The sequence below is a fragment of the Gymnoscopelus braueri genome, assembly GCF_963280865.1.
Source record: "Gymnoscopelus braueri genome assembly, chromosome: 22".
Lineage (NCBI taxonomy): Eukaryota > Metazoa > Chordata > Actinopteri > Myctophiformes > Myctophidae > Gymnoscopelus > Gymnoscopelus braueri.
The window spans coordinates 43,810,204-43,836,945 of NC_137624.1; the positions used below are offsets into that span (position 1 = coordinate 43,810,204).

The window sequence follows — 26,742 nt, forward strand, 5'->3', positions numbered from 1 at the left end:
ATAAGATAAGTGTTCACTCTTGGTTAGGCAACAGAGTTAGAGGATAACACAGGGACTGTCAGAGAGGTGTCAGACACGTGCTTTATTTTTTAATTAACTGTAAACCAGTTCTGCCCTTGGGGTCCGCTCTCATGCCTCAAGCCGCTTATACCATTTCCAACAGAACTGCTTGTATTTCACGGGGCCATTACTCCCGGTCGTGTCTGACACATCACCTGACTTGATGAGGTATTTAGAGTCAGCCAGAAGAGGAGATTCTTGAATCTTTATTCTCTTCATTCTCAGACTCCTGGGTATTTGGCCATGAAGGACTACGAGGAGACCACAGCCTTCCTTGGACAGTGGGGACGCTTCCAGCAGATCGTGTTCTTCCTGCTCTGTGCCAGCACCATTCCCAATGGCCAGAGTGCGTTCTCTGTCATCTTCCTGGCTGACACCCCCCGCCACCACTGCCTGGTTCCAGATGTCAACCTAAGTGCAGAGTGGCGCAAGGCCATCATCCCAGTAGAGGTGAGCACCTGACGCCAGTGTTTTGTTCTTTACGACAGTAGTTCTCAAACTTTTTCATGTCAAGGATCCCCAAAATGATATGTATTGTATTTGGCCGTGGACCCCCATCTCACAGTCGCCCCGGATCGCAACGAACGGTCTGGGGTGAGCGTTCAGCGCCTAAACAGGTGGAGAGCGTTTATTTGTTAAGGACGCCCATGCATTCTCCACTGTTGAACGTGCACCCTTTAAGTGCATATCTGCATGTACATAATTATATTGTTTATTGTGGTTAAGTTGAAATAATAGTTGTACAAGTTGTAATAATAGTGTTATATAATTATTTTGCTGTAGTAATCAATTCATTATAATATAAGTATAATATATATATATATATATATATATATATATATATATATATATATATATATATATATATATATATATATATATATATATATATATATATTTAGGAACCGGGAATCGGAACCGAATTGTTAAGAGGGAATCGGTAAGGAATCGGATCGGTGCATCCCTAGTCCCCATACATACCATACATACGGCTTATTGCACTGTAATAGAGGTTATTATATTTGACAAGGTGGTGAACGGACAGGAGGAGCAGAGCCGATGCCACCGGTACAGACTGGACGAGGTCAGGAACCTGTCTGCTCTGGGCTACATCCCCGGTCGGGACGTGAACCTCACTGAACTGAGACAGGAGAGCTGTGTGGACGGATGGAGCTACAGCCAAGACATCTACCAGTCCACCATCGTCACGGAGGTCAGTGCGTGCGTGTGTTTACACTTTCAAGTTAATGCTACACAATCCATAACTTTAGTGAATACAAATTTATTTTAACCAAAGGTGCACCCGGAAGTGTCAATCTTTCTTTACTGTAAATTCTCAACCTGCAGTTTGACCTGGTATGCAGCAACCAGTGGAAACAACCGTTCACCTCCTCAGTGTACTTCCTGGGAGTTCTGTGTGGATGCTTCTTCTCTGGACAGATCTCAGACAGGTATTTGAAACCCATGGCACGATTATTTAATAATGACCCATATGCTCCGTCTCTTCAGGCTTGTGGGGAAATGGCCTGAAATGAATGAGTACTTCACAGCCTTCCTAGAGTTGCAGTGGAGTCAAAAGTAAAATATTTGTCTTTGAAATGTAGTGGAGTGAAAGTAATGAAAAAAGTATACAAAAAAAAGACTCAGATACAGATACTCATAAAATGTAATGACAAAAAACACATGTTGGCTAATTTTGTCCCTTTTTTTTAAAGGTTTGGAAGAAAGCTTGTTATGTTTGCAACCATGGCAGTCCAGATGTTTTTTACCTTTGTCCAAATCTTCTCTCCCTCGTGGACGGTGTTCTCTATCCTCTTCTTCATCGTTGCTTTGGGACAGAACTCCAACCATATTGCTGCTCTTGTCTTAGGTATGCAACAACTACTCACATGTTGAGAATGGATGGGAATGTGCTGAATGTAACATGTAGCCTACTATTTAAGCCTGATTTATACTTTGTTGTGCGACGGAGTCATGGCTGAAAATAACTGATCAACAAGCTCACAACACGGCACAGTAGCTTGTAGATCTGCTATTTTTGGCCTGCGACTCCAGCATTAGGAATGCAATGAAATGATACATTAGACCAGGGGTCAAACTAATTTTGGTGAAGGGCCGAATTGGTCAAATGGTGACTTGATGTGGGCCGAAACCAGTTGCGGACGCGCATGCACGCTCACACGCATTCAGTCAGCATCTGTTGTCTCAGACACTGCCATATACTGTGCATATTGATACTATTGCAAAATACAGTGTCTAGGACGTTTATGGAAATCTGTGGAACGGAGGAGCTCTAGCCCATAAACGTGTTTAAATTTGATGTATTTTTCTCCCTCTGCTTCCCTCCAGGTACTGAGATCTTGACAGGAAACGTACGTTACCTGTTTTTGTCTCTGGGAATGAATCTGTTCTTTACTTCTGGCTACATGATGCTGCCTCTCTTTGCTTATTTCATAAGGGACTGGAAGTATCTTCTGCTGGCTTTATCTCTGCCTGGCCTGCTCTACGTACCCCTCTGGTGGTGAGTTGCAGTCATTGTAGAAGAACCATCACTACTGAGTTTTTTTTACTCGTAATATTGGGTACTTAATATAATCACTATTACCTGTGACAGCTCACTGTAGTATAGATGCTAATAGTTTATTTTGTTCTTTTATGAATTCAAATTCTAAAGGGTTTTTAGTTTATTTATTCTATAACTTATTATGTTTCATTTTACAGGAGAAAAAGAACAGGTACTAAATCCTTAAAGGGATATTTAACTTTCAAACATGTTTGGGGTCATTTTTACGTTTACTCAGGCTTTTGTGAGCACCCCAGAAGTTGCTTGATTCAGTATTTAGATATTTGATATTCATTTTTATCTGACACGCCCCCTTCCTATACAAACCCATTGTAACTCTATTTCAACCATGATTCAACCATTGAAAACACCTGTCCTTTGTTCTGGTGACTGATTGTCCTTCTAATTTGTGAGGGGCTGTGTTTTTTCAATTACTTACTTTTCATCTTATTTAATTTATGTGTTAATTTTCCAAAACAATTATTACAAAAAAAAATCAAGCGTTAGAAGTACAATATCAGTCACATTTAACTGTTGTCCTTCTTTGAAGCACTATATTGAAACTGCATACACACTTGCGCACTTCCTCTGGATAAGAGTATCTGCTTAATGACTGAATGAATGAATTATAACGTAACATTTTCAGTATAGATTTGAAGGTTATTTCGTTTTCTCTTAAAATAATTAAATTTTTAGAGGATGATATATTCTGTTCGCTGTAATCACCTGTATGGGACCATGAATTGCTTTTGAGGTAAAGCCCTTCTGACTGTTTGAGCGTGAACCTCTCTCTACTGTGTTCCATAACCAAAGTGTGGACCTTCTCTCTCCTACCTGCGAGGCAGGATCATCCCAGAGTCTCCTCGGTGGCTGATCTCCCAGGGAAGAATAGAGGAGGCTGAGGCCATACTGAGAGAAGCTGCTAAGAAGAACAACGTAGAGGCTCCACAGGTCATCCTTAAAGGTTATGATGTAAGTTGACTTTAAGTCATACTGTTTAACCTTTTAAATTACATTTATTTCTAATATATATAATTCTTCACTTGCATATTTTTCACAATAACCATTCCACATACATGTTTTGTGTGAACACTTCCCTAAACACTATAAAATACTATTTGTAATCCCAATGTTCTGGCCCCAACTCTGGGAATCACATTTCTAACAGAGGTGTCACCAAAAACACTTCAAAAAGCATTGTGCACAGACGTTTTGGAGTGCAAGACATGAAGCCTAATAAACACAGTATAAAGGGCTCTGCTACATCTAACATTATGTTCACAAATAGACACAGTATAAAGGGCCCTGCTACATCTAACATTATGTTCACTAATAGACACAGTATAAAGGGCCCTGCTACATCTAACATTATGTTCACAAATAGACACAGTATAAAGGGCCCTGCTACATCTAACATTATGTTCACAAATAGACACAGTATAAAGGGCCCTGCTACATCTAACATTATGTTCACAAATAGACACAGTATAAAGGGCCCTGCTACATCTAACATTATGTTCACATATAGACACAGTATAAAGGGCCCTGCTACATCTAACATTATGTTCACATATAGACACAGTATAAAGGGCCCTGCTACATCTAACATTATGTTCACAAATAGACAGCCACCATTATGATTGACTTCACATTTGTCTTTGATGACAGCGTAGACACATAACATTTTGGCATGGAGGGAGAATACACAATGAACTGATGCTTTGTGTCCTGCAGAGCAGTGGTGTAAAGTAACTAAGTACATTTACTTAAGTACTGTACAATTTTGAGGTGTTTCTACTTTAGTGGAGTATTTCCAATTTTCAATACTTTTACTTCTACTCCATTACATCTCAGAGGAAAATATTTTACTTTTATTTTTAGATTTTTATTACTAAACATAACATTAACCACTTAAAGGGATACTTCACTTTCGGGCCGGGGACACATTTAAAAAAAATTAAAAATAAATGAAAAAAGTTATGGAAAATTCATGGCCCCCTCACGACACGCAGTGTCCTACTAATGTGTGAGGGGGCCATGAATTTTCCATAACTTTTTTCATTTATTTTTAATATTTTTTTTAAATGTGTCCCCGGCCCGAAAGTGAAGTATCCCTTTAAGCTCCATATATATTTAGGCTATTTGAAAATAGCCAATCCACAAGCTCACAATGCGCCGCGATGCAACGCGTTGTGAGCTTGTAGATCTGCTATTTTCAAAAGATTTTATACATTTTGAAAACTTGAAATGGGACATCTGCATAATGAGAATTTTTACTTTTGTTACTTTAAGTACATTTTGATGCCAATACTTTTACTCAAGTAAATTTAGAATTCCGGACTTTTACTTGTAACAGAGTATTTCTACATTGCAGTATTGATACTTTTACTTAAGTAAAACATTTGAGTACTTTTTCCACCACTGCTGCAGAGTGACATGGCAAAGGACAGTTATGACTCCGAGGAGCGTCACAGCGTTCTAGACCTGCTAAGGTTCACCAAAACCAGAACCTCAACACTCATACTCTTCCTAGTGTGGTGAGTATCCACAGGTTGTTTTGCACTCACCTTATCACACATACTGTAGAAGGGTATGTCTATAAGTATGTGCTTCTTTTGCATGTCTGCTATTTTCAAAAGAGTTTTATACATTTCGAAAACTTGAAATGGGACATTCTGCATAATGGGTACTTTCTACTTTTGGTAATTTAAGTACATTTTGATACCAATACTTTTGTACTTTTTTAAATCCGGACTTTTACTTGTAACACAGAATTTATACATTGCAGTTTTGATACTTTTACTTGAGTAACACATTTTGCGTATTTTTCCACCACTGAGTATGTGTCACCTGTCTCAGAGTGGGTCACCGTGTGTGTGTATTCAGACACTCTTGTGACCGACGGTAGCAAAGGGAAAAGGGAGGGTGCCTTTTGTCCGTGTGAAGATGCGAGCGCATGTCAGTGGGGATTAGGGTTTAATATTTTCCGGGAAATAGCTATTTTTAATTCACGGGAATTTTCAGACCTTTTCCCGGGCTTCCGGGGAATTCCCATTAAAGGGTAAAAAAAGAAAAGTGCCCACTAAAATGCATTTATATGTAGATACTTAAATAGCCAATTTTACATCGAGGTTCCCAGATGTCCCTATTGTGCCCACCTATCCTATATTCCTAGTAAGCATTGACACCTATCTATTTGCTATCAAATATGCAAGAAAATGATCAGATTTATCAGATTTAGAACAAGATGTTCCATACCATATATATTGGGAGATGCTTGGGGTAGCCACCTGTGTGACACCGGCACTGCTGCTGCGGTGTTCTATGTTTCTGACGTGACGTTATGTTACGGGACTGTTTGCTCTTGTTTTGGGGATTCTGTTTGATCAGACAGACCACCATGCAGTGGTGGAAAAAGTACTCAAATTCTTTACTTAAGTAAAAGTACCAATACTGCAAAATAAAAATACTCTGTTACAAGTAAAAGTCCAGAATTAAAAATGTACTTGAGTAAAAGTACAAAAGTATTGGCATCAAAATGTACTCAAAGCACCAAAAGTAAAAGTACTAAATATTTGAAAATAGCAGATCTACAAGCTCACAACGCGTCGCGATGCGACGCGTTGTGAGCTTGTAGATCGGCTATTTTCAAATAGCCTATGTATAAAATAGGGTTAAAGTGATTAAGGTATGTTTCATTATATCATAATTTATATCTCAAAAGTAACTAGTAACTAAAGTTTTCAAATAAATGTAGTGGAGTAAAAGTACAATATTTGCCTCTGAAATGTAGTGGAGTAGAAGTGAAAGCATTGGAAATTGGAAATACTCAAGTAAAGTACAAATACCTCAAAATTGTACTTAAGTACAGTACTTAAGTAAATGTACTTAGTTACTTTCCACCACTGCCACCATGTGTTGTGCCGTTAACCGTAACGCATTAACTTTAGCGTGCGTTTTCTCTTCAGTTCTGGAGATGAGGTGTAGTTGGTAGGCTTACCAAGCTATCATCGGTCTAACTACCCAGGCGCTGCGTTGGTATTTGTGGCAACACGTTCGCCCCAAAACACAGTCGCCCCGGGGCAAATCTGGCGGTATTCACCTGGTATTCCTAATAACGTAACCTCAGTAAACTATGCCTAAACTAAACCTAACCTTATTCCTAAATATAACCTCAGTAAAACGGTGCCAACAACTAACTTTACACTTAACCTCAGTAAAACTATATTCTTAACCTTATCCTCAGTAAAACTATATTCCTAACCTTAACCTCAGTAAAACTATATTCTTAACCTTAACCTCAGTAAAACTATATTCCTAACCTTAACCTCAGTAAAACTATATTCTTAACCTTATCCTCAGTAAAACTATATTCCTAACCTTAACCTCAGTAAAACTATATTCTTAACCTTATCCTCAGTAAAACTATATTCCTAACCTTAACCTCAGTAAAACTATATTCTTAACCTTAACCTCAGTAAAACTATATTCCTAACCTTAACCTCAGTAAAACTATATTCTTAACCTTATCCTCAGTAAAACTATATTCCTAACCTTAACCTCAGTAAAACTATATTCTTAACCTTATCCTCAGTAAAACTATATTCCTAACCTTATCCTCAGTAAAACAAATACAAGAATACAAGAACCGCTTGTCTGCAAAAGAAATGGGGGTGACGTGTTTTAGGGCAAGTCTTCCGTTTACTGAACATAGGAGGTCCAACCTGAGTCCTACGACTCCTAAGACAAACTTTTATTTGGTTCATTACTGTTAAATTCACTAATTCAGTGCGCACCAATTTGGTTCAAAACGGGACGATGGGACCCTGTCCTGGATACCGGGAATCCCGGTATTAAACCCTAGTGGGGATGAATGTTTGACCTGCGAAAATGTATCACTAATTAAAAAGACTAAGTTAAAAGACTGCAAATTCACATAATAGCAACTAAAAACAAAAGCTGAAGGGGTTGGCAAAGAGTCTCATTATTGGGAATCTGTGGAAATTCAGTAATAACAGTCAGTGCGTGTGCTTCAAAACAGTGTACAGTTTTGGTCTGTATCCTAGTGAATGTTCTGAATCTATAGGGAGAAATTGTACATTCATATATATATATATATATATATATATATATATATATATATATATATATATATTAATCCCTATATGTATATCTATCTTACTGCTAGGACAGAGACTGTTGTTGTGTGTGTGTCCCTCCCAGGTTCTCTATAAACACTGGCTACTTTGCTCTGTCCCTGAACACATCCCGTCTTCACGGCGACCGCTTTCTCAACTGTTTCTTCTCGGCAGCCGTGGGGTTGCCGGCGTCCTTCTCCAGCTGGCTGGTGCTGCAGTATCTTCCCAGGCGGCTGACTGTGGCACTCTGTCTGGTTCTCGGAGGAGGAATGCTGTACTGCATTCAGCTGGTGCCACAAGGTGACTGTAGGGACTTTATCATAGGAAACTATTGAATGTTGGAAGTTGCAACAAGACTACTCCTTCTCTGTCTAAAGATGAAACAAAATGTCATCCTTTACATACATGCATAAATATATACACACATACAACATATCTAAATAGATAGATACATGCATCTATTCTACTTTATTCTCTTCTATTCTTCTGTTTGCTTAGGTCTACCTGACCTGTCCATAGCACTGGAGATGCTGGGTAAATTGTGCATTTCCACCAGTTTCCAAACTATTTTTGCCTACACCGGAGAGCTGTACCCAACTGTCATCAGAAACACAGCTGTTGGCACCTGTTCCATGGTTTCCAAAGTGGGCGGTATCGTGGCTCCTTATGTCATGCAGCTGAGTACGTTTATGTTTATATAGATCTGCAATGTCAACTTCTACTCTGTCAAAGAATAATAACTATTACTATTTGTAGTAATAACTGTATTGCATCTGAACAGATACTTCCGAAGTGAGTTACTGGCTCAGAAAAGTGCATTTCTATAGCGCCTTCATCCAAGTTGCTTTACAAAGTGCGTTACATTCACCCATTCACACACTGATGGTGCAGACAACCATCAAATGACACAGGTCTACGGTTGGGATTTTTAAGATCTACATAGATTCTTGAATAGTTTCACTTATACTTGATTACCAAGTCAAACTATAATTGCTATCTCCATATGCAATAATTAGTTACTTAATTAGGCGTTTCCTGACAGAAGTATGGTACTGACAGAAGTATGGTACTTCAACACTTGTGAACTATGCACACGCTGCATACTAAACTATTAAGTCATTAAAATGTGCTCTTCTCCATATGCAGGTATATACTACAAGTATCTACCATATCTATTGCTGGGTTCTCTGGCTCTTCTGTCTGCCCTGGCCACTCTCTTCCTTCCAGAGACCTTTGGTCGACCTTTGCCTGAAACTATCCAGCAGATGCATGTGAGAGAAAGGTATGCTCCTGGGAGAATTACCAGTGGTGATCTTGGAGATAAAGATAGGATATTCGTCCTACTTTTTTGGGCATGGTTTTAGGCCGATTTTTTTTCCGTAAATGTAAAAAAAAAAATCAAGAATAGCCAATCTACAAGCTTGTACATCTGCAAGTTATGCAATCTTTGCTACAACGAAGTATATATTTTGTAGTTATCTGCATTTATACACAACACTAATCCTATGCCTTTTCTTTGCCAGGATAAAGTGTGCATGTTTCGTCATTACAGAGGATGAGACCCCATCTGTGCCCCATCTACAATATCGAAAAAAATCTACAAAATGTTAATGTTTGTACATTTCTGTATATTTTCAAACATACATTTATTTTACTAGTATTGGTTGAAATGTGTCAATTAATTACTTTAAAATAAACAACATTAAAAAAGTATTTTCCAAAAAACATACAGTAATGTTATGAATCTGAGTCTAATATGAGCACAGCTCCTAGTAACTGAATGCACTGTATCGCAGAAGAAGTCTTGCTTTCACAATGTCTCGTTGATGCTGTCTTCTTCTCCTGTAGTCTGAGGGAGTTTGGAACGTTTCCTTTTACAACACCTGAGGGAAACAAAAGACAGTGAGCCGCCATGTCTGGGTCAAATGTTTATACATCATTCTTCAACATGATCTTACTCCCTGAACCACTACTCGAAGTGCCTGAAATGTCATATAAAAACACAGTGAAGCAGCATTCTGCTTTTACGGGTCAACGTCTTGGAATAAACTCCCATTACACCTAAGACAGGCACCATGCATCTGGCTCTGTAAACAGTTTTAAAGCACAGCTCAAGACTTATTTCTTTACTCTTGCTTTTGGTTGATTTTTTCTCTCCTAAATCTCTGCGTTGTTATTCATGTCTTTACTGTTGTGCTCACCGCCTCACTGTCTGTTATGTATTGTTTTAGCCATACGTTTTATGCCATAGTTTTTTGCCATTGTTTTATTTTTTATGATTTTTGTTTTGTGTTTTTTGCTCTGTAAAGCACTTTGAGTGCATTTATGTCATGAAAGGTGCTATATGCATAAAGTGTATTATATGCATCGCAATAAATACCAAGCAATGATTATAGCCTCTTATTATTAAATAGAAACATATTCACAGTTTTTGTGTGAATTACACTTTTTTTTACATGTAGCCCATTGAGTAGTTCATGCCCTTAGCCTCTAATACATAGAATTTAAGTCATTCTAAAACAGTTGACTACGTTAAAAATGTATGCCTTTAATAAATAGTTGTCTGATATAAATAGATCTCTAAATAAATAGGTATTGGTAAAAGACTTATGTTATGCATATATATCAGGTTAAAGGGGTAAGTTCATAGGAGAGACCATGGAAAAACCACATTAACGAGGCGTAATGAAAAACAGGTGTGCCAGTGCTACTGGGATTACTGATCAAAGAGTAAACTAGGTAGTTAACTAGTGGTGTGTGCTGATTGGGGATTTCTCAATTGGAAAAAACGGGGAGAGGAGAGTGATTATACAAGAGGGGGATGATTGCTGAATAGTGGTGGGAAAAAAACGTTAATTTCAGTGAACAAACAATTACGTTCACGTTCACAGCAATGATTCGTTCAAATGATTCGTTCACGTTCTCGTTCAGTAGCGCTATTTTCTAGTGTAAAACACCATCGCGAGAGCGTTTTTTTACGTCGCGCGTACAGCCCGACCTCCCGTCCTGTGTACGGGAGGAGGGGATGGGGGCATGACATGAACGATAGCGTGAACGTAACAGTTTCAGAAAGTGAACGAGCTCGTTCGCGGCAAAGAACTAGTTATTTTTGAACGAATCGATCATGAACGACACATCACTATTGCTGAACAGTATCACCTGGGTGTATGACCTGACACAGGTCAAGTTGAAGCCTGCTGCTGTTCTGAGGCACAGTAGCTAATTCTAGCTGTTTGTATGGCATGAGTGAGTTGTAAAAAGTCAGAGTGAGTTTTAAAAGTGTGTCTGTGCTGAGGGTAAAAAGTCAGTTAGTTGCTCAACACGAGGACACCATTGCTGATTAAAGGACTGTTTGGAGTGTATTCCTGACGAGGATTGTACCTACCTGCTGCCTGCTTTCACCCCGCACGCCCCACACACCTCACAAACTGTTCTCCAGAACTGACAAAGAACTGTGAGTAAGGACTGTTTGCGCTCGTTTGTCAACAAGGACAGAGGATTCAGTCATCTATCGCCCCACCATCACCATGATCAGGCCTGCACCTTTTTTGTTTTGTGTGTATGTGTGTGCATGTGTGGGCCCAATGTGTATTTAGGAGTATTAAGGTATTCTGTATTTTCTGTTGAGGAATAGTGATAGCCTATTTCTTTTGTTTTAAGTAAGGCAATAGGGATTTTGCCAAGAAATCTTTAAGTACATTTTGAGAGTTGGGTTTTGAAATTTTGATTTAAGCAAGTCAAGTGTGCTTTTGACTTTGTGTAGGGGGAGTTTGTGTGAAGGGGAGTTTATTTTATTTAACCGGTTTAAAAGGCATTAGGCCAAATTAAGGGTTTACCTTCTGTACCATTATTTGTGTTGTATGTCTATTTCATGTTTTTATTTCATGTAAACTTTGATTTGCATTTAAAGTGTTGCCTGAGATAATAATTAAAAATAAGTCTACTGTCAAGTTCATCAGCCTTGTGGGTTATTCTATAAATACAGGGTTAAAAAGTAAATACAGGGTTAAAAAGTAAAAGGTAGCGAACTCAAGCGCCCCGTTTATTCCATTTAACACGGTACCGGGGTGCTACATACAGAAGGAGCGAGTGCATTTTCCGTACTCTGGTTACAGAGTAAAACTGATGCTGCTGAGTAAGAGCAGAATGCAGGATTTTTGTTCATGCTTGCTTCATTTGTCAATTTCCAACCCACCTGTATCTGAACAAAGTGGATGTGCGAATATTCTTTATACATTCTTAAAAGGTCAAACATATTTTGTTCTTATACTTGTTTAGAATGTAAAAATTATTCCGTTATTTTGCTTGTGTCACATGTATTTGAAACAATAACCTGGGTGAAGACCACCTGAAAATAAAATATATACTGAGTATTCAGTGTAAGCATAATAGGTTTACACTGAACACTTAGTAAAAGAGGAGATTGTCATTCAGATCAAATTAAAATAAATCTATTTTTTAAATATCTTTCTGTGGGGGAAGTCAAGCTCTGCTTTTTACCCCATTTCCACAAAAGATACTGTATCTTACAGTCATTACCAGTACTATTTTACCCCGGTGTTAAGAATACGACATGACAGAGAAATACAGCCTCACCCAGGGAAGAGCTGCATGTGAGCGATGGTGTCAGGGAGCAGGAGGCTTAAGCTGAATTCCAATACCCAAAATCTCGGCCACTCGCTCACTCCCACTCGGTCACTCCAGCTTGACCCGGAAGTAGTTTGGGCCCAATTGTTCCTTTTCTTTTTGGAGGAGCCGAATCGGCTCTCCGAGTCTGCATAGAGCGAGTGTAGATGAAGGGTAGGCTCGACCACTCTCCACATCTCCTCGCGGAGGACTTCCGCATCACGTGTGAAGCTGAATACACCGTCCGCCCTCATAATACAATTATATACATTGTAATACATTGTGCACACTTCTTCTGTCTCAAAAGCTGATAGTTAATTTCTCTCCGTGCTTGCCTCAATGCACGGACTACTATAAATGACTGTGACAAAGATGATGTTATTTATTATGATAATAATGTATTGTATTTATATGTGGGCTGAATATGATGTAATCCAGAGTCAGACATACTCTGTTATATACAGTGGCAAAGCAGCAGTGCCGTGCGGGACTGCTGCGGGGGGTTAGGGTTCTGGGGACTGTACGAGCACTGGTCGACCACTCCGTCCTCGCATTTAATCTTCTCCTCCTCGCAGGGGCGGGGCTTAGGCGCGAGTGGAGGACGCGAGGAGAGTGAGCGAGTAACCGAGTTCGGGGGATTGGAATTCAGAAAGAAGAGTAGAGTGAAACTAACAGCTTGGGTGTGAAGGGTGTACTCACTGCACCATAATTTAACACAATAAATCGCATGCCAGCATGGCTTCATGAAGGTTATGACTCAAAAAGGTGATGCGGCTAAAATGGAAGATGATCAGTGTCTATTACACTGATCATCTTCCATTTTAGTCGCATCACCTTTTTGAGAGTAATGTAGGCCTGATTCAGCATAAAAGAAAAAGTGTCAAAACTGAAAAATGTTCTGATCTAAAGCAGCACTGACTTTGTGATATGATAATGGTCTGTGTGCTCCTTCTTGTATTGTTGTACTATGAGGTGCATTGATACACATTGTAGCATGATGATGAGCCATTCATGTGTATTGTTGGCATGTCATATTATTTGAGCTAGATATAACTTGCATTATTATTTTTGAACACTTGGTGGCAGTCATTGGCTGCACAGGGGGTTGTATATGTAGGAACACAGGTGACAGTAGACAGTGAGGTCACACAGTTTTGTCACCCGACCAGAGCAACATGCTACAACATAACCTGGTATGTTCATCTATTTGTACAACTATGTCAACAAACAACAACAAACTAAACTGTAAATAAAGACTCTGATGTACTGGGTCTGTGTAAGATGACCTGTGTATTAATGACAATGGGGAAAAGGAAGGACATTGTAAAAAGTAGAGAAATCACCATCACACACACCAGTAAGTCTACCTTGGACTTCTTACAGGATAACTGCAGTATCAGCTAGGCCTACAGGTAGGATTATTCCATGAAATATACCTGAATTTCATAAATAATTACACTTATCAAAAGCAATTTAGAGTGAAGTTCAATTATTTCAAGTTTTAAATGCACATTGTCCCTGTCATATAAACTGTCAAACTAAATGTACCAACAGTAGATGTCTGTGTTTACAGATGTCTTACTTTAAAGCATGGCGTCAGAGAAAATGATAAATCATCGTCCAAAATATACAGACAGTGATGACAATCTGATAAATGTCATCGTACTCAACAGTGACCCATCAGTGATGGGTCACTGTTGAGTATAATAACATTTAATGTATAATTCTTCGTATACAATATAATGATATGACTGTCCATTAATTTGGAGACTGATATGCTTAAAAGTATATTTGATCTATAGGTGACAAGCTGCCCCCCTTTTCCTGTTGCATCAACAAAGTTAAAATCCAATTAGGACACGGTGGTACTCACTGCTTGTGAGTATTGATAATAATTTATGAACTATGTTAATCATTTATTCGGTGTATGCAACATGAAAGTAGTTTAAGCCTCATTTATGTGTTTCATGCTCTGAAAATTCAGCCTAGTCAGCCCGGTTGAGCGTGCTGGCAGAACACAGGGCTGGGAAACGTCTACACCCAGTGAGTATTGATCACATCAAACCAGTCACCTTATAGCTCAAGAATCAACCATGTTAAGTCTAAGAACATTCTTTGTATGTTTTTCAGACTCTTGACATGCAAACCTATAGGCTCTCTTTGGATGGGAAAAGTCTGCATCCAGTGAGTATTGATCACATTAAACCACTCACCTTTTAGTTTAAGAATCAGCCATGTTAAATCTAAGAACTGTCTTTGTATGTTTTTCAGATGACATGTTGAAATGTAACCCAAAGTAAAGCTGAGGTCCTACATCCAGCGACGGTTGTGCTGTGAAGAAGAACCTTATGTAGCATCGTTACATGCAATGATCTAATTGTCTGCCATCCAATGATGCTACGACAAAACACACTATCAATACTTTTCTCGTAGTACAGATTGTAATCAACGCAATCCTGCCATGATCTACCCTGTCTTTTTTTTTATTGTATTTATTTATTTAGAGTAGCCGATTACTTTTTTCCAACTTTTTCCCCCCAATTTAGTGCTTGTGCCAATTGATTCCTTCCCACACACATGTCTGTGTTGTCACTGCTGTTCCTACTCACTCACCTGCCAGTGAGGAGCCCCCAGCGGGAGGACGTAGACCCTTCGTCCTAGTCCCGCCCAACGCTCCCCGCTGACAGGTGCCGCCCCCCAGCCCATAGGAGTCCATGCAATGACCAATATCACCCTCCTCCCCGCCTGGCTTCCCTCCCCCGAACACGGGCCAATTGTGTTCGCATAGACGCCCGACAAAGCTGGTTGCACCACGGTAGTTTCGAACCCACAACCTGCTGGTGGGCAGGGACTTTACCACTGCGCCACCTGAGCGCCTTTACCCAGTCATTTTAACCACACTAGTGCTTGCGTCCAACACCATACATGCTTTCTGAGCTGATGCAGTGGCACACATCATCCCCTCTTACATTGGGCCTATAATGCAAAAGCACAAAAGCAGACTAGAGCTGAGATACTATGCTGTGGATAGGCAACATTACACAGACCTGATTAGGCCTGGCAGAGACCTGCCCTCTGTGGAGCGACCCTTTCTAGTTGGAAGCTGCATTTAATGTGAGTGTAGTTATTATCTTTATAACTCAAAGAACATTAATCATTGGTGATTATAGGACGGCACATAAGTTGCATAATTTCAGCTTCAATGATTTTATCAAACGTTGAAAAATCATTATTTATATGACTAATCTACATAATAAACTGTATGCTCCTAAGACCTGGTGTCCACATGTGTGCACATCACATTTTGGGTTATAAACCATAATATGTACAGTACGGTGACTCTGTGCTGCCCTGGGGACCACAGAGACCTGGGGACCACAGAGACTTTTCTGTCTTTTTGTCTCTGCACTGTTTCCATTTTCACCGTGAGCTGATCTAAATGCCTTCAGTGTAAACACACCATCTTTACTCTGACTGCTTATGGGTTTACAATTTACTATTTAGGCATTTAGCAGATGCTCTTAATCCAGAGCGATTTACAGTAAAGTAAGCAAGGTAAACATGGTTTAGGAAGAGCATCACAGATGTGCTGTTCACCCTGATGCATGGCATGTGACATGGCATGGAGCGGCCACAGCTGAGTGGTGGTTAGTGAACCAGAGCCCCTGGTTGTTCCAGGTTCGATTCCAGGCCAGCAAAGTGTCGATGTGTATCCCTGAGCAAGACTCTTAACCTCTAATTCCTAAATGTGGCATGGCATGTGGCATGTGGCATGTGGCATGTGGCATGTGGCATGACGCATGGCATGTGGCATGTGGCATGGTATGTCTTGCGGTATGGTATCATCATTGAGAAGTTTATGTATGCATAAGCTTGGTTTGTGTGATGATTTTACATTTTTATGAACCCTCTCCTTCTTTTTTAACCCTTAAATAATTAAACCCTATATGTTAGCCGGGGTCCCCCAGGGGTCTATACTAGGCTCCCTGTTTTTTCCCTCAACACTAAATATATTTGCATAAAATGGCCAATGTACAAGCTCATGTTCTTGTGTTTTGTCCCTGTGTTTGTTTAACATTGATCCAGTCTTGGTGTTTTTGAATTCCATGTTGTTTGCTATCATCATTCTTTATATCTGTTTGTTTGCTGCTTGTTCACAAAACAAAACAAAAAGCTAAATAAATGGTAGATTCATGTCAGAATCAGAATACTGATACAGAATACAGAATACAGGAGAAACATGTCAAAAGCTAAATCCCACACATAACACATCCAACATAAGGGGGGAAATAAATAAGAAACAGTTTGTCAAAGGAAAGTGTTCCAGTGTGGCAGGCCAGCCTGGTGAGGCCTAACAAAATAAAACTTTGGTTTCCGGTTGGCTGTCATTTTAGGGCTGAGTAGGTAGGGAATTTATTTTATTTTATTTTTATTTTTATTTTTTTGTGGGAATGATGGGTAGGCAGGGTAGCAAGGAATTTTATTTTATTTCCTCATGGGAAGGATGGGTAGGTAGGTTTTTTTTTCCTTTTTTTTATTAATGCTTATTTTTTAATATATTCTATGTTTTCCTGAGTTACCAATTTCTAAATCATTAAATGGTTCATGTACACTGCACTTACAAAATAGTGTCTGAAAACAACAAACAATAAACAATTGAAAACTTTGAATAGAATGTCCACACACTGGTTGAATACTTTTGAGTTTTAATTCAACTCTAAGTAAAGTACCAAAGTAAAGTGCTGTATCACTCACATACCAAAAATATTAATACAAAACAAACATCTTCAAGTAATAAAGTGTTTTGAAGCAGATATTTTAGCTACTGGCTATCCCTGGATCAAACTGGCTATCTGTTGACTGAGCATTTATGAACAGTCCATGAAAAGTTCAGACCTTTTTAAATGACATTTCAAATTAAACTTTTTTCCCCCTTTCCAATGTTCAACAATGCAATATTTGAGAGAATGTAGCTATTAAAATATATGACACTGTTCCCCAGACAACTGAATTGTAAAACACAAAGACTACAGACCAATTTTGTTTTGTCTGTCTCAATGGTGGCCTGGCCAATTTAGACCTACAGTATTCCACAGCAGCCATCTTGATGTGTCAATGGGTAACATGGGTGTATTTTAAGCAAGTAATTTTAAGTCCCCATTCAAATGGGTGGGCTTATTTGACTCTTACCCATTGATGACTGACAGGTCAAAGTTGTTTATTTTACTTTTTTGAATTGTTCAAAACCTTGAAAAGCACTATGAATTTGATGTATTATGAAATAGGTAAATAGGTCTTTATTGGCCACCATTGATACATGCATGTGTAAACAAAAGTGCAGTGGTGGAAAAAGTACTCAAATGTTTTACTTAAGTGAAAGTATGAATACTGCAATGTAGAAGTACTGTTACAAGTAAAAGTCCACAATTCAAAATGTACTTGAGTAAAAGTACAAAAGTATTGGTATCAAAATATACTTAAAGTACCAAAAGTAAAAGTACTAAAATGTAAAAAAAAAAAAAATAGCAGATCTACAAGCTCACAACGCGTCGCGTTGTGAGCTTGTAGATCGGCTATTTTCAAATAGCCTATGTATAAAATAGGGCTAAAGTGGTTAATGTATGTTTTATAATATCAAAATGTATATCTGAAAAGTAACTAGTAACTAAGGTTTTCAAATAATTGTAGTGGAGTAAAAGTACAATATTTGCCTCTGAGATGTAGTGGAGTAGAAGTAAAAGTGTTGGAAATTGGAAATACTGAAGTAAAGTACAAATACCTCAAAATTGTACTTAAGTACAGTACTTGAGTAAATGTACTTAGTTACTTTACACCACTGCAAAAGTGGTCTGTAGCCTTTGTGTCATGGCCCCATTCTATTTAGTGGACTATAGAGCACTTGCAAATGTAGTCCTAGACGATTTTAATAGGGGTTTCAAATTGTCTGATTTCATATGTTTCTATGCAGTAGAATAGTTACTTTCCACCACTGCCTATTTGTCGAGACTATACTAGAAGGCTTTGTCTAAACGGGGAATATTATTTACCCCATGCGCAGAGTGCTGGTGATGTTAGTGACACAAAAAAACATAGGTAACGTTTGCTAGCTTTCTCACACTACACAGTAACGTCAGCTGAACTTTAATACAGTCAGTAGATGGGATCCGCAGGTCGTCGTCTCTGGGACCGAGAAGCCGACTTGTCTCTCTCGTAGTAAGTTTAGTACGTCGTTAAACAACTCCTCCTTTTTGTTCTGAGCTTGTTTGGCGGTGGGCAAGTGCACGTTATGTTGGGCTGCAAACAATCGGTCAAATGCTGACTGAGGGGCAGATGCATGAGACGACGAAGGCTCCGATTCCGAGGCTTCCTCCTCGCATCTCAGGGCTAAATATTTAAAGTCGAACATGGCCAAAACAGACGCAGCCTGAGAGGCTAGAGGCTCGGTGTGCGTAGAGAGTATGTCGACTGAGATGTAGGGAGGGAGCTCGTTCATTTTTATTGATAATGAGCACCTTATCGAGCCTGCTTATCGAACCGGGCTTTTATCGAGCCCACTATCGATCTTTTTCTATTATTAAGAAAAAAGACGTGAGACGAAAAATTCTGAACAGAACCGGTATCTTTTTTTATTGGCCAGTTGTGACAGTGAGTTTGTGGCTGACCACTAGCTAAAATTAAATGAAGATGACAAAAGTTAAAAATATTTGTGCCTATCATTAAAACAACCATTCATATAATGTGCAATAAGTGTTAAATGGCTTTATATTATGAATAGTACTGTAATAATTACTATAAAATCTCTTGAAGTCTCTTCAACTCTTTATAAACAAAAAATGCTTATTTATTTTTTCTATTATTTTTTCTTTGTTTTAACAAAGATATATCACTCTCACTACATTTTACTAGGGCCTTCAAATACAGTACTTTTCTAACAGACGGAAGGCAAGTGACCTTTTTACTTTTGGAAAATAATATTGAAGAAACGGTTAATGTGTGTACTGTCACTTTAAAGGCGCAATTTATACTTCATCGTACGACGGTGTCGCGCACCAAACATAGGCGATCTCCAAGCTCACACTGCGTCTGTTCGCACCACGTTGTGAGCTTGTAGATCTGCCATTTTCGGCAAGACGGTAACGATAGACTGAGAAGACGTACACGCTCAAACAACACTAGTTATTCATTCACAGGGAGATCCCAAACGGATTATTATCAATTGGATTATTAAAATTGTCAAAGGAGACTTGCTACCTTGGGTAGAAGAGGACGAGTGAAACTTTTGAGCGTTTCACTCGTTAATGCCATTGTTTCACCGCTACACCGCACATGTAAACACAACAACGATGCAACCACCCGCGAGTGTACAAATGGAACCAAATGGACGCTTACAGTCCCCTTAAAATAGTTATGTAGTGAGCCAATAAAATTCCTCTTCCTTGTTTCCCCGGGCAGCGCTGTTTTGCACAACTTGCAGCTATCAATACACTTTTAGACCGACATGTTTGTGCCAGCGTGGGTGATTAGATTTATTTCTTGATCGCCTCTTGTTTTGATAGTTTAGACATGACGTCGTGGGCCGCTGCACTCGATAACAGGCTCGACAAGCCCAAAGCTTATCGAAACCCGGGTCTCGATAAATTCATGCGCGGGTATATAATGGACCCGGTTTTCGAGCTCCATCCCTACTGAGATGTGGGTCCATGTATCCGCTCGGTCGTGTCTCCCTGCTGCAGATGAAAACTGACATCGGCACTGTTTCACCTCCTTACCCAGTGAGCCATAGTCGTCTATTAGACCTCCGTCTAAAACTAGGTTATAATTGGTCTAAAAGTGAAAGTTTTTTCAACGTCTATTCTTAGCCTAGACGTTGATTAGCTGTTTTTTAAGCGTCTATATTTAGACCGTCTATATTATAGACGTCATTTCAACGGCTATGATATAGACGGTCTATATATAGACGCTTAAAAAACAGCTAATCAACGTCTAGGCTAAGAATAGACGTTGAAAAAACTTTCACTTTTAGACCAATTATAACCCGGTTTTAGCCTAGACCTTAGACGTTTTTTAAACGTCTAATAGCCCGAAAAATGCTCAGTGGGTTAATTATGTCTGCAAACGTTTTAGTAGTCAAGCGAATTATTTTAGGAGGTGGTTTGCACGGGCAGACGACAGACACTGTACACAGGTCCATGGCTGGAGGAGGACATGCATGTGCTGCTGTTGTTGTTGTGCGGCCGGCTGCGCCGCCGTCTCCTCGCGATGACGGAATGACGCATGAATAGTAAAACAAATCATTTGCGCACATGATATTTTAGACGAAAGAAAACTTTGATTAAACTTCGCGAATGTGGTCGCACCAAATATCTTTTTTGTAAGACGTTTTTGATCGACTCGGTCGGATTTTGACTTAATTTTATTTATTTTTTTATTTTCACTCCAAATGCCAATAAAATCATCTGGGTCGCGCGTATTTAATAGGGTCGGTCGCCAACCGGAAACCAACATATTATTTTGTTAGGCCTGACAGTCTGATGGTAGCCTGGTGGAAGGTGGATCTCATAAACCAGCTGGTCTGGCCCTTGATCCCACGGTAGGCCTTCTTGCCTGGCTGCAGTGGTAGAAGCGGTGTGAACAGGTTGTGGCTGGGGTGGTGAATGTTTGATGATACGCTGACTACACACCACTTCTTTTTTTCTTTTCTTTTTTTCCCGCGATTTTTGTAACCCTTATTTTTCACCCGGTGCCAATATTCTAAGTGATCCTGGGCGCTACACTACCCTCACCAGCCTAGGGAGGCCAGGGCCGAGCTTATGCCTCCTTCAATGCATGAGAGCCAACTGACCACCTTGTCACCTGACAGGGGGGAGTTTCCCCGGTAGGACGTAGCGCGTGGAAGGAACACATTATTCCAACCAGTTCCCTTCCCCTCCATCAGGCGCCCCGGCTGTCATGGGGGAGGCGGTATAGCGACCAGGATTACTACATGTTTTTGTGAGGGTGTTAACTACCCTGAGAGACACGGGTAGAACATGCAAACTCCACACAGAGTAGACACCACTTCTTGTACAGTTCCTGGAGAGAGGGAAGCTCCTCTTCCACTATGCGCTCTGCTGTATAAGGATAAGGATAATTCCTTTTTAACAGGACGTTCATGAAAGTCCTTGCGGGCTTGTTTCCAATGAGAACCTGTGAGCAATTGGGGTTAAGAGTCTTGCTCAGGGACAAATTTCATTTCATCGACACATATGCTGACCTGGCCTGGAATCGTACCTGGGGCAACCAGGGCCTCTGGCTCCCTAGGCGGGCTAACTAACCACTCAGCTATGGCCGCCCCTGTCCACACCACCCACTGTAGGGCTTTCCATACGCCAGTACAGTTCCCATACCAGGCGGAGAAACAGCCTGACAGAACGATTTCATTGGAGCTGTTGTAGAACAGCCTTCAGTCGGCAGAACCAGTATAGTCACTGCTGAGCCTTTTTCCTCACATGCGTGGTGTGTGTGCGTCTCATTTGAGCTCCTCCTCGAAGGAGGAACTTGAACTCACTGACTCTTTCCACTGCATCTCCATCAATGAAGATAGGGGCATGCTCTCTCCTCGGCCTCCTGAAGTCCACCATCAGCTCTGTGGTCTTGTTGAGGTTGAGGGCGAGGCTGTTCTCCTGGCCTCAGAGAGCCAGTAAACTGATCTCAACTCTGTGGTCAGACTCATCATTGTTGACGATCTGGCCTTTCACCGTCATGTCGTCAGCATACTTGATGATGACGTTGGAGCTGTGTGTGGCTATGTGGTATGAATAAAGAAAGGAAGGCTAACCAGCACCAAAAAAGACATAAAACAGCATAACGATGTCACTGAGCACAATAGTTGCCTTTCATGTCATAAAATACAGTAATATGTACAGTAGGCTAAAGGCCAATTTATACTCAAGTGTCAAACGCTGCCTTGTTGCTCAAAGAATACATTGGGCCCTTTGTTGGGCACCGCCTTACCCATTATCCCTAAACTTCTTTGCCATTTTTTGCTATTTTGAAAAACATTTTCAAATAGTTTAAATAGCCAATCTACAAGCTCACAACGTGTCAATGTAGATCGGCCAGTTGAACTATCTTAAAATGTTTTTTTAAACAACGCAGAGCATCATAATAGTAGTAAATAAATAAATAAACAAACAAATACATAACGTAAAATAATAAAAAATCCTGGAAGATGACAATTTTGAAAGAATTTGCCACTCTGTAATTTATAGTTTGTCGATGTGGTGAAGCCTCAATTTGTAAAAATAAGACACAACTAATGACCATAACATAAAATGATGGCTGTTGAACACATCTTCTTTCTGAACCAGTCTCATCCCAAGCTGCACACAAACTGACCATGTCTCTGAGGCCCTGTTTAGGCTGCAGTAAAATCACATTTATGAGTGTGGAGTTTGGCAAGTTCCAACTTCTGTAACTAACTAACTAGTTGCTGCAAGGCTGCCTTTTATAAGCTTGCCATCCCCTATATGGCACCCACTGATGCGTACACGGCATGCCCCAGAGTCAGAGGAGGCGTCTACATTTTTATGTCTTATGTAATATAAACCACTGTGATGACTCTGTGTGTGTGTCAGTCTAGTCAGGAGCTACAGTTACAATGTGGTTCCTGCAGCTTCTGCTGCTCTGCATAGCAGCCACCAGCCCTGTGACCTCAGAAGGCAAGTGACACGTTTTTAACTTTTAAAATGTTCCGTTTGTGAATAATACTGTGTTACAATCATACAATCATCTGTTGTTGAATTTTGAAATGATTGGGCATGAAAACAAAATGTATGCATCATCTGTGGATCATATACGGCCCAATCTGACAACGTATTTAAAAATGTTTGGTTTAAAAAAATAGATAAAAATGTTTTAGTTCATAGTAAGTAGAGAATCACAGCTATGAAATGAAACATTGGTTGTACAGTTTGAGCCTCCAGTTTTAGAAACACAGCTTATAGAATCAAACTGTAGTTTTGTGAAAACAGCCTTGGGAAGGTTTCTGTCACCTCTCAGACCACACATCCCACAATGCATTGCATCTGATGGGTTGGGGGGGGGGCTGTACGGAGTATTCTCATGATGCAATAATAGATTCAATCTGTAGTGAGAGTTACATCAACTATTACTGTGACCCTCACCACAGATACTGTAACTGATGAGTGAAACATGATTATAACAAGGATTCTAGATTACAATCTAGTCTAGAATCAGGGTTGCCAACAGTCCCGTATTTGCCGGGACGCCCCGTACGTTGACCAAAAGAGGCGCATCCCGTACGGGACGTCATTTGTCCCGGGTAAAGGGACACGGGACAATATTTAGCTTTCTGTGCATGCTCCAGGCAGTGCAGCTGTCTGCCTGCCTGTGTGTTTGTGTGCTGTATGAGAGGGGTGCTAGGACCCTGGGGGTAACACTCAGTTGACAGGGCAGGCAGGCAGGCAGTGTGTGTGTGTGTGTGTGTGTGTGTGTGTGTGTGTGTGTGTGTGTGTGTGTGTGTGTGTGTGTGTGTGTGTGTGTGTGTGTGTGTGTGTGTGTGTGTGTGTGTGTGTGTGTGTGTGTGTGTGTGTGTGTGTGTGTGTGCGCGCTTGTGTGAGATTCCCTCAGGTGGCCGCGGCATCATTGTGTAGCTTGTGTGTGCGACCCGTCCCGTATTGATGTTGGGAAATGAGGAATTTAATGACAACAATCACTTTTTATTGCCTCAATAATCATCTGATTTATTTCCCCCTGGAGTCTACAGAAACACACAGGAGAGACCAATAACAGCATATTACACAGTTTGCTTTGTAGATTGATACAAAGTAAACTATAGAACATTGTCCTGGATGGAGCATCAGGTCCTGACGCCAACCCGGTGGAGGCTGCAAAACCAGAATCAGAATCAGGTTTATTGTCACATCACAGGTTTACAAAGTAAAAAAAGTGGGTGAAATTTGTTTTCGTACATCGACGTTCCCCTCGTAACGTTATTTCCATACTAAGAAGAGGGGGAGGAAGAAGAGGGGGGGGGGGGGGGGCAAGTGGCAGTCTGACAGCAGTCGGATTAAAACTGTTCCAGAACCTGGTGGTGCTGCTCTTGATGCTGCGGTAGAGGCCCCTTGCCCGGTCCCGGTCGTTGTGGGGGTTTGAGCAGTTTGTGACTTGGGTGGTGCTTGTCCTCGATGATGCGCTTGGCTTTGACTGCACACACCCGCTTTTTGTACAGTTCCTGGAGCGCTGGGAGCTCGCCTCCCATTATGCGCTCTGCTGATCTTAAGTGCTTGTCTGTCATAACACCTTAGACTCCCGAAGGTGTAGGAAAAAAAAGAAAAGGCAAAAAAATACTAAACAGAAGCAATAGAGAGTATATGCACATGCGTCACTTGGGGACACGCCCCTCTCATCTAGACTGAGTGGCAGAGCGTTGAGCAGCATGGAGCGTTGGAGTTTGGAAGCGCTCGTTGGAAATCACACAAACGGTCCTGCGTACCACATGTTTCTAAATATCACATGATGCAGGAGGCAGCGGGACGTTGCGTTTTTCAAAAACGAGCGCTTCCAAACTCTGACACTTGGAAAAATAATCACCTGAGAAAGTATCTCATAAGCAGCCGTTTAGCAGCGTCCAACCCTGATGATGGCCATGATGCTCGCAAACAGCAGCAGAAGGTGGTTATTAGAATGTTTTTACTGATTGATTGATTGATTGATTGATTGTTTGAATATTGAATATGTTGATTTTGAATTAGTCAAAAATGTAAACAGCACGGAGGTTCAGTACAGTAAGTTATTTAGGCTAAAAGGATGACACAAAAAAGTCCTGGGGCCTTGTTGCCAGTGGTGTAAAGTAACTGAGCACATTTAGTCAAGTACAATTTGTAGGTATTTTTACTTACTGGAGAATTTCCAATTTTCAGTACTTTTACTTCTACTCCACTACATCTCAGAGGCAAATGTTGTACTTTTACTCCACTACGATTATTTGAAAACCTGTGTTACTAGTTACTTTTTACATTTAGATTTTTATTACTAAATAATATACATTAACCACTTAAGCTCTATGTATATTTCGGCCATTTGAAAACAGCCGATCTACAAGCTCACAACGCGTCGTATCGCATTGCAAATGAGGAACACACAATGAAGGCCTCTGAGTTCATTTTACTCTGCTCTTTCTGTGCTCCTTTATCCAACAGAGTGAAATACATGACAGACAACGCCATCCAGTCTTGCGATGAAAGGCCTGCACAGCACAGAGCACACAGACTGCCTGTGCTGGAGTACAAGGTATGTGTGACTTTCGGCTGACCTGTGTAAACAGAGAGAGTGTAGACCATGAAGTAGGCTGCACGGCACCAACGCTCCTGATTTCGTGTATAGAGGGGCGGGTGTATAGAGGCGCAGAGAGACATGCGCCGGATCCCATTGGTTCACCGATCTGTCCGTCAACCCCCGCCCCCGTTAACACAACATTACGAGCGACGCCCACTGCACTCTGGTTGGTTGGGGGAAATGAAACACTTTCCTATACCGGGTACAACGACGCGTTCCTCCAGGCTTTTATTTTTTAGCAAAACGAAACAATAAAAGTCTGGAGATCGAGGATAACCATGAAGTGACAGCATAGGGCAGATGGCGGGGGCCGTCACTACACTTGAGTCAAAATATGTTCGATCAAATATTTATTGCATTTTATCTAACAATAAAATAATTGTCAGAAATACATCTGAATTCTACTATGTTTTGCTTTGTAATTTTTGTAATTTTATGTGACAGGATTTTCGTAATGACTTGAGACGGAAGTGAGTCTTACAGCAACTCTATGCCCTCTGACCCTAGCAGCCGGTAGAAACAACAATGAGCCCCACCACAGCAGCAGAGTTGCCAGCGCCGGGGCCCCCAGCAGAGCCAGCGCCGGGGCCCCCAGCAGAGCCAGCGCCGGGGCCCCCAGCAGAGCCAGCGCCGGGGCCCCCAGCTAAGCCGGTGAGGGCGAGGCCGCTACCGGCAGAACAACCACCGTGTCCGTCCCCGGGGGCCATCAGTGGATGATCTTGGGGGGAAACACTGCGGGTCCCAAGCAGCCGATTTGATCAGAATTCCCAGAGATGGATCTTGTGAAACCCTCCCGTGACACACCTGTTTCACTTGATCATCTTAAAAGGATTACAAAGGACAGCTATCCGAATCCGTACGATATGCAACAGTTGGTACTGACTCTGCCCCTTGGATCTGCCACCACAGAGAGGAGTTTCTATGACTCTGATCTGCCACCACAGAGAGGAGTTTCTCTGCCATGAGGACAATTCGAAATTGGCCGCGGTCAACAATGGGAGATAGAAAGTTTTCCTC

At 40.7% G+C, this 26,742-nt stretch overlaps 1 protein-coding gene across 1 annotated transcript; it reads left to right on the forward strand.

Moving 5' to 3' along the window:
• Positions 1-303: 303 nt before the first annotated feature.
• Positions 304-26,442, forward strand: LOC308079065 (solute carrier family 22 member 4-like; the record flags this gene model as incomplete). The annotated part of the gene is made up of 12 exons (XM_080420403.1): positions 304-510; positions 1,091-1,273; positions 1,408-1,511; positions 1,776-1,930; positions 2,410-2,581; positions 3,469-3,595; positions 5,054-5,160; positions 7,847-8,061; positions 8,260-8,442; positions 8,908-9,043; positions 25,590-25,680; positions 26,233-26,442. The coding sequence occupies 12 exons, from the start codon at positions 304-306 to the stop codon at positions 26,440-26,442; spliced, it is 1,890 nt and encodes a 629-aa protein (XP_080276529.1).
• Between the last annotated feature and the right edge of the window lie 300 nt (positions 26,443-26,742).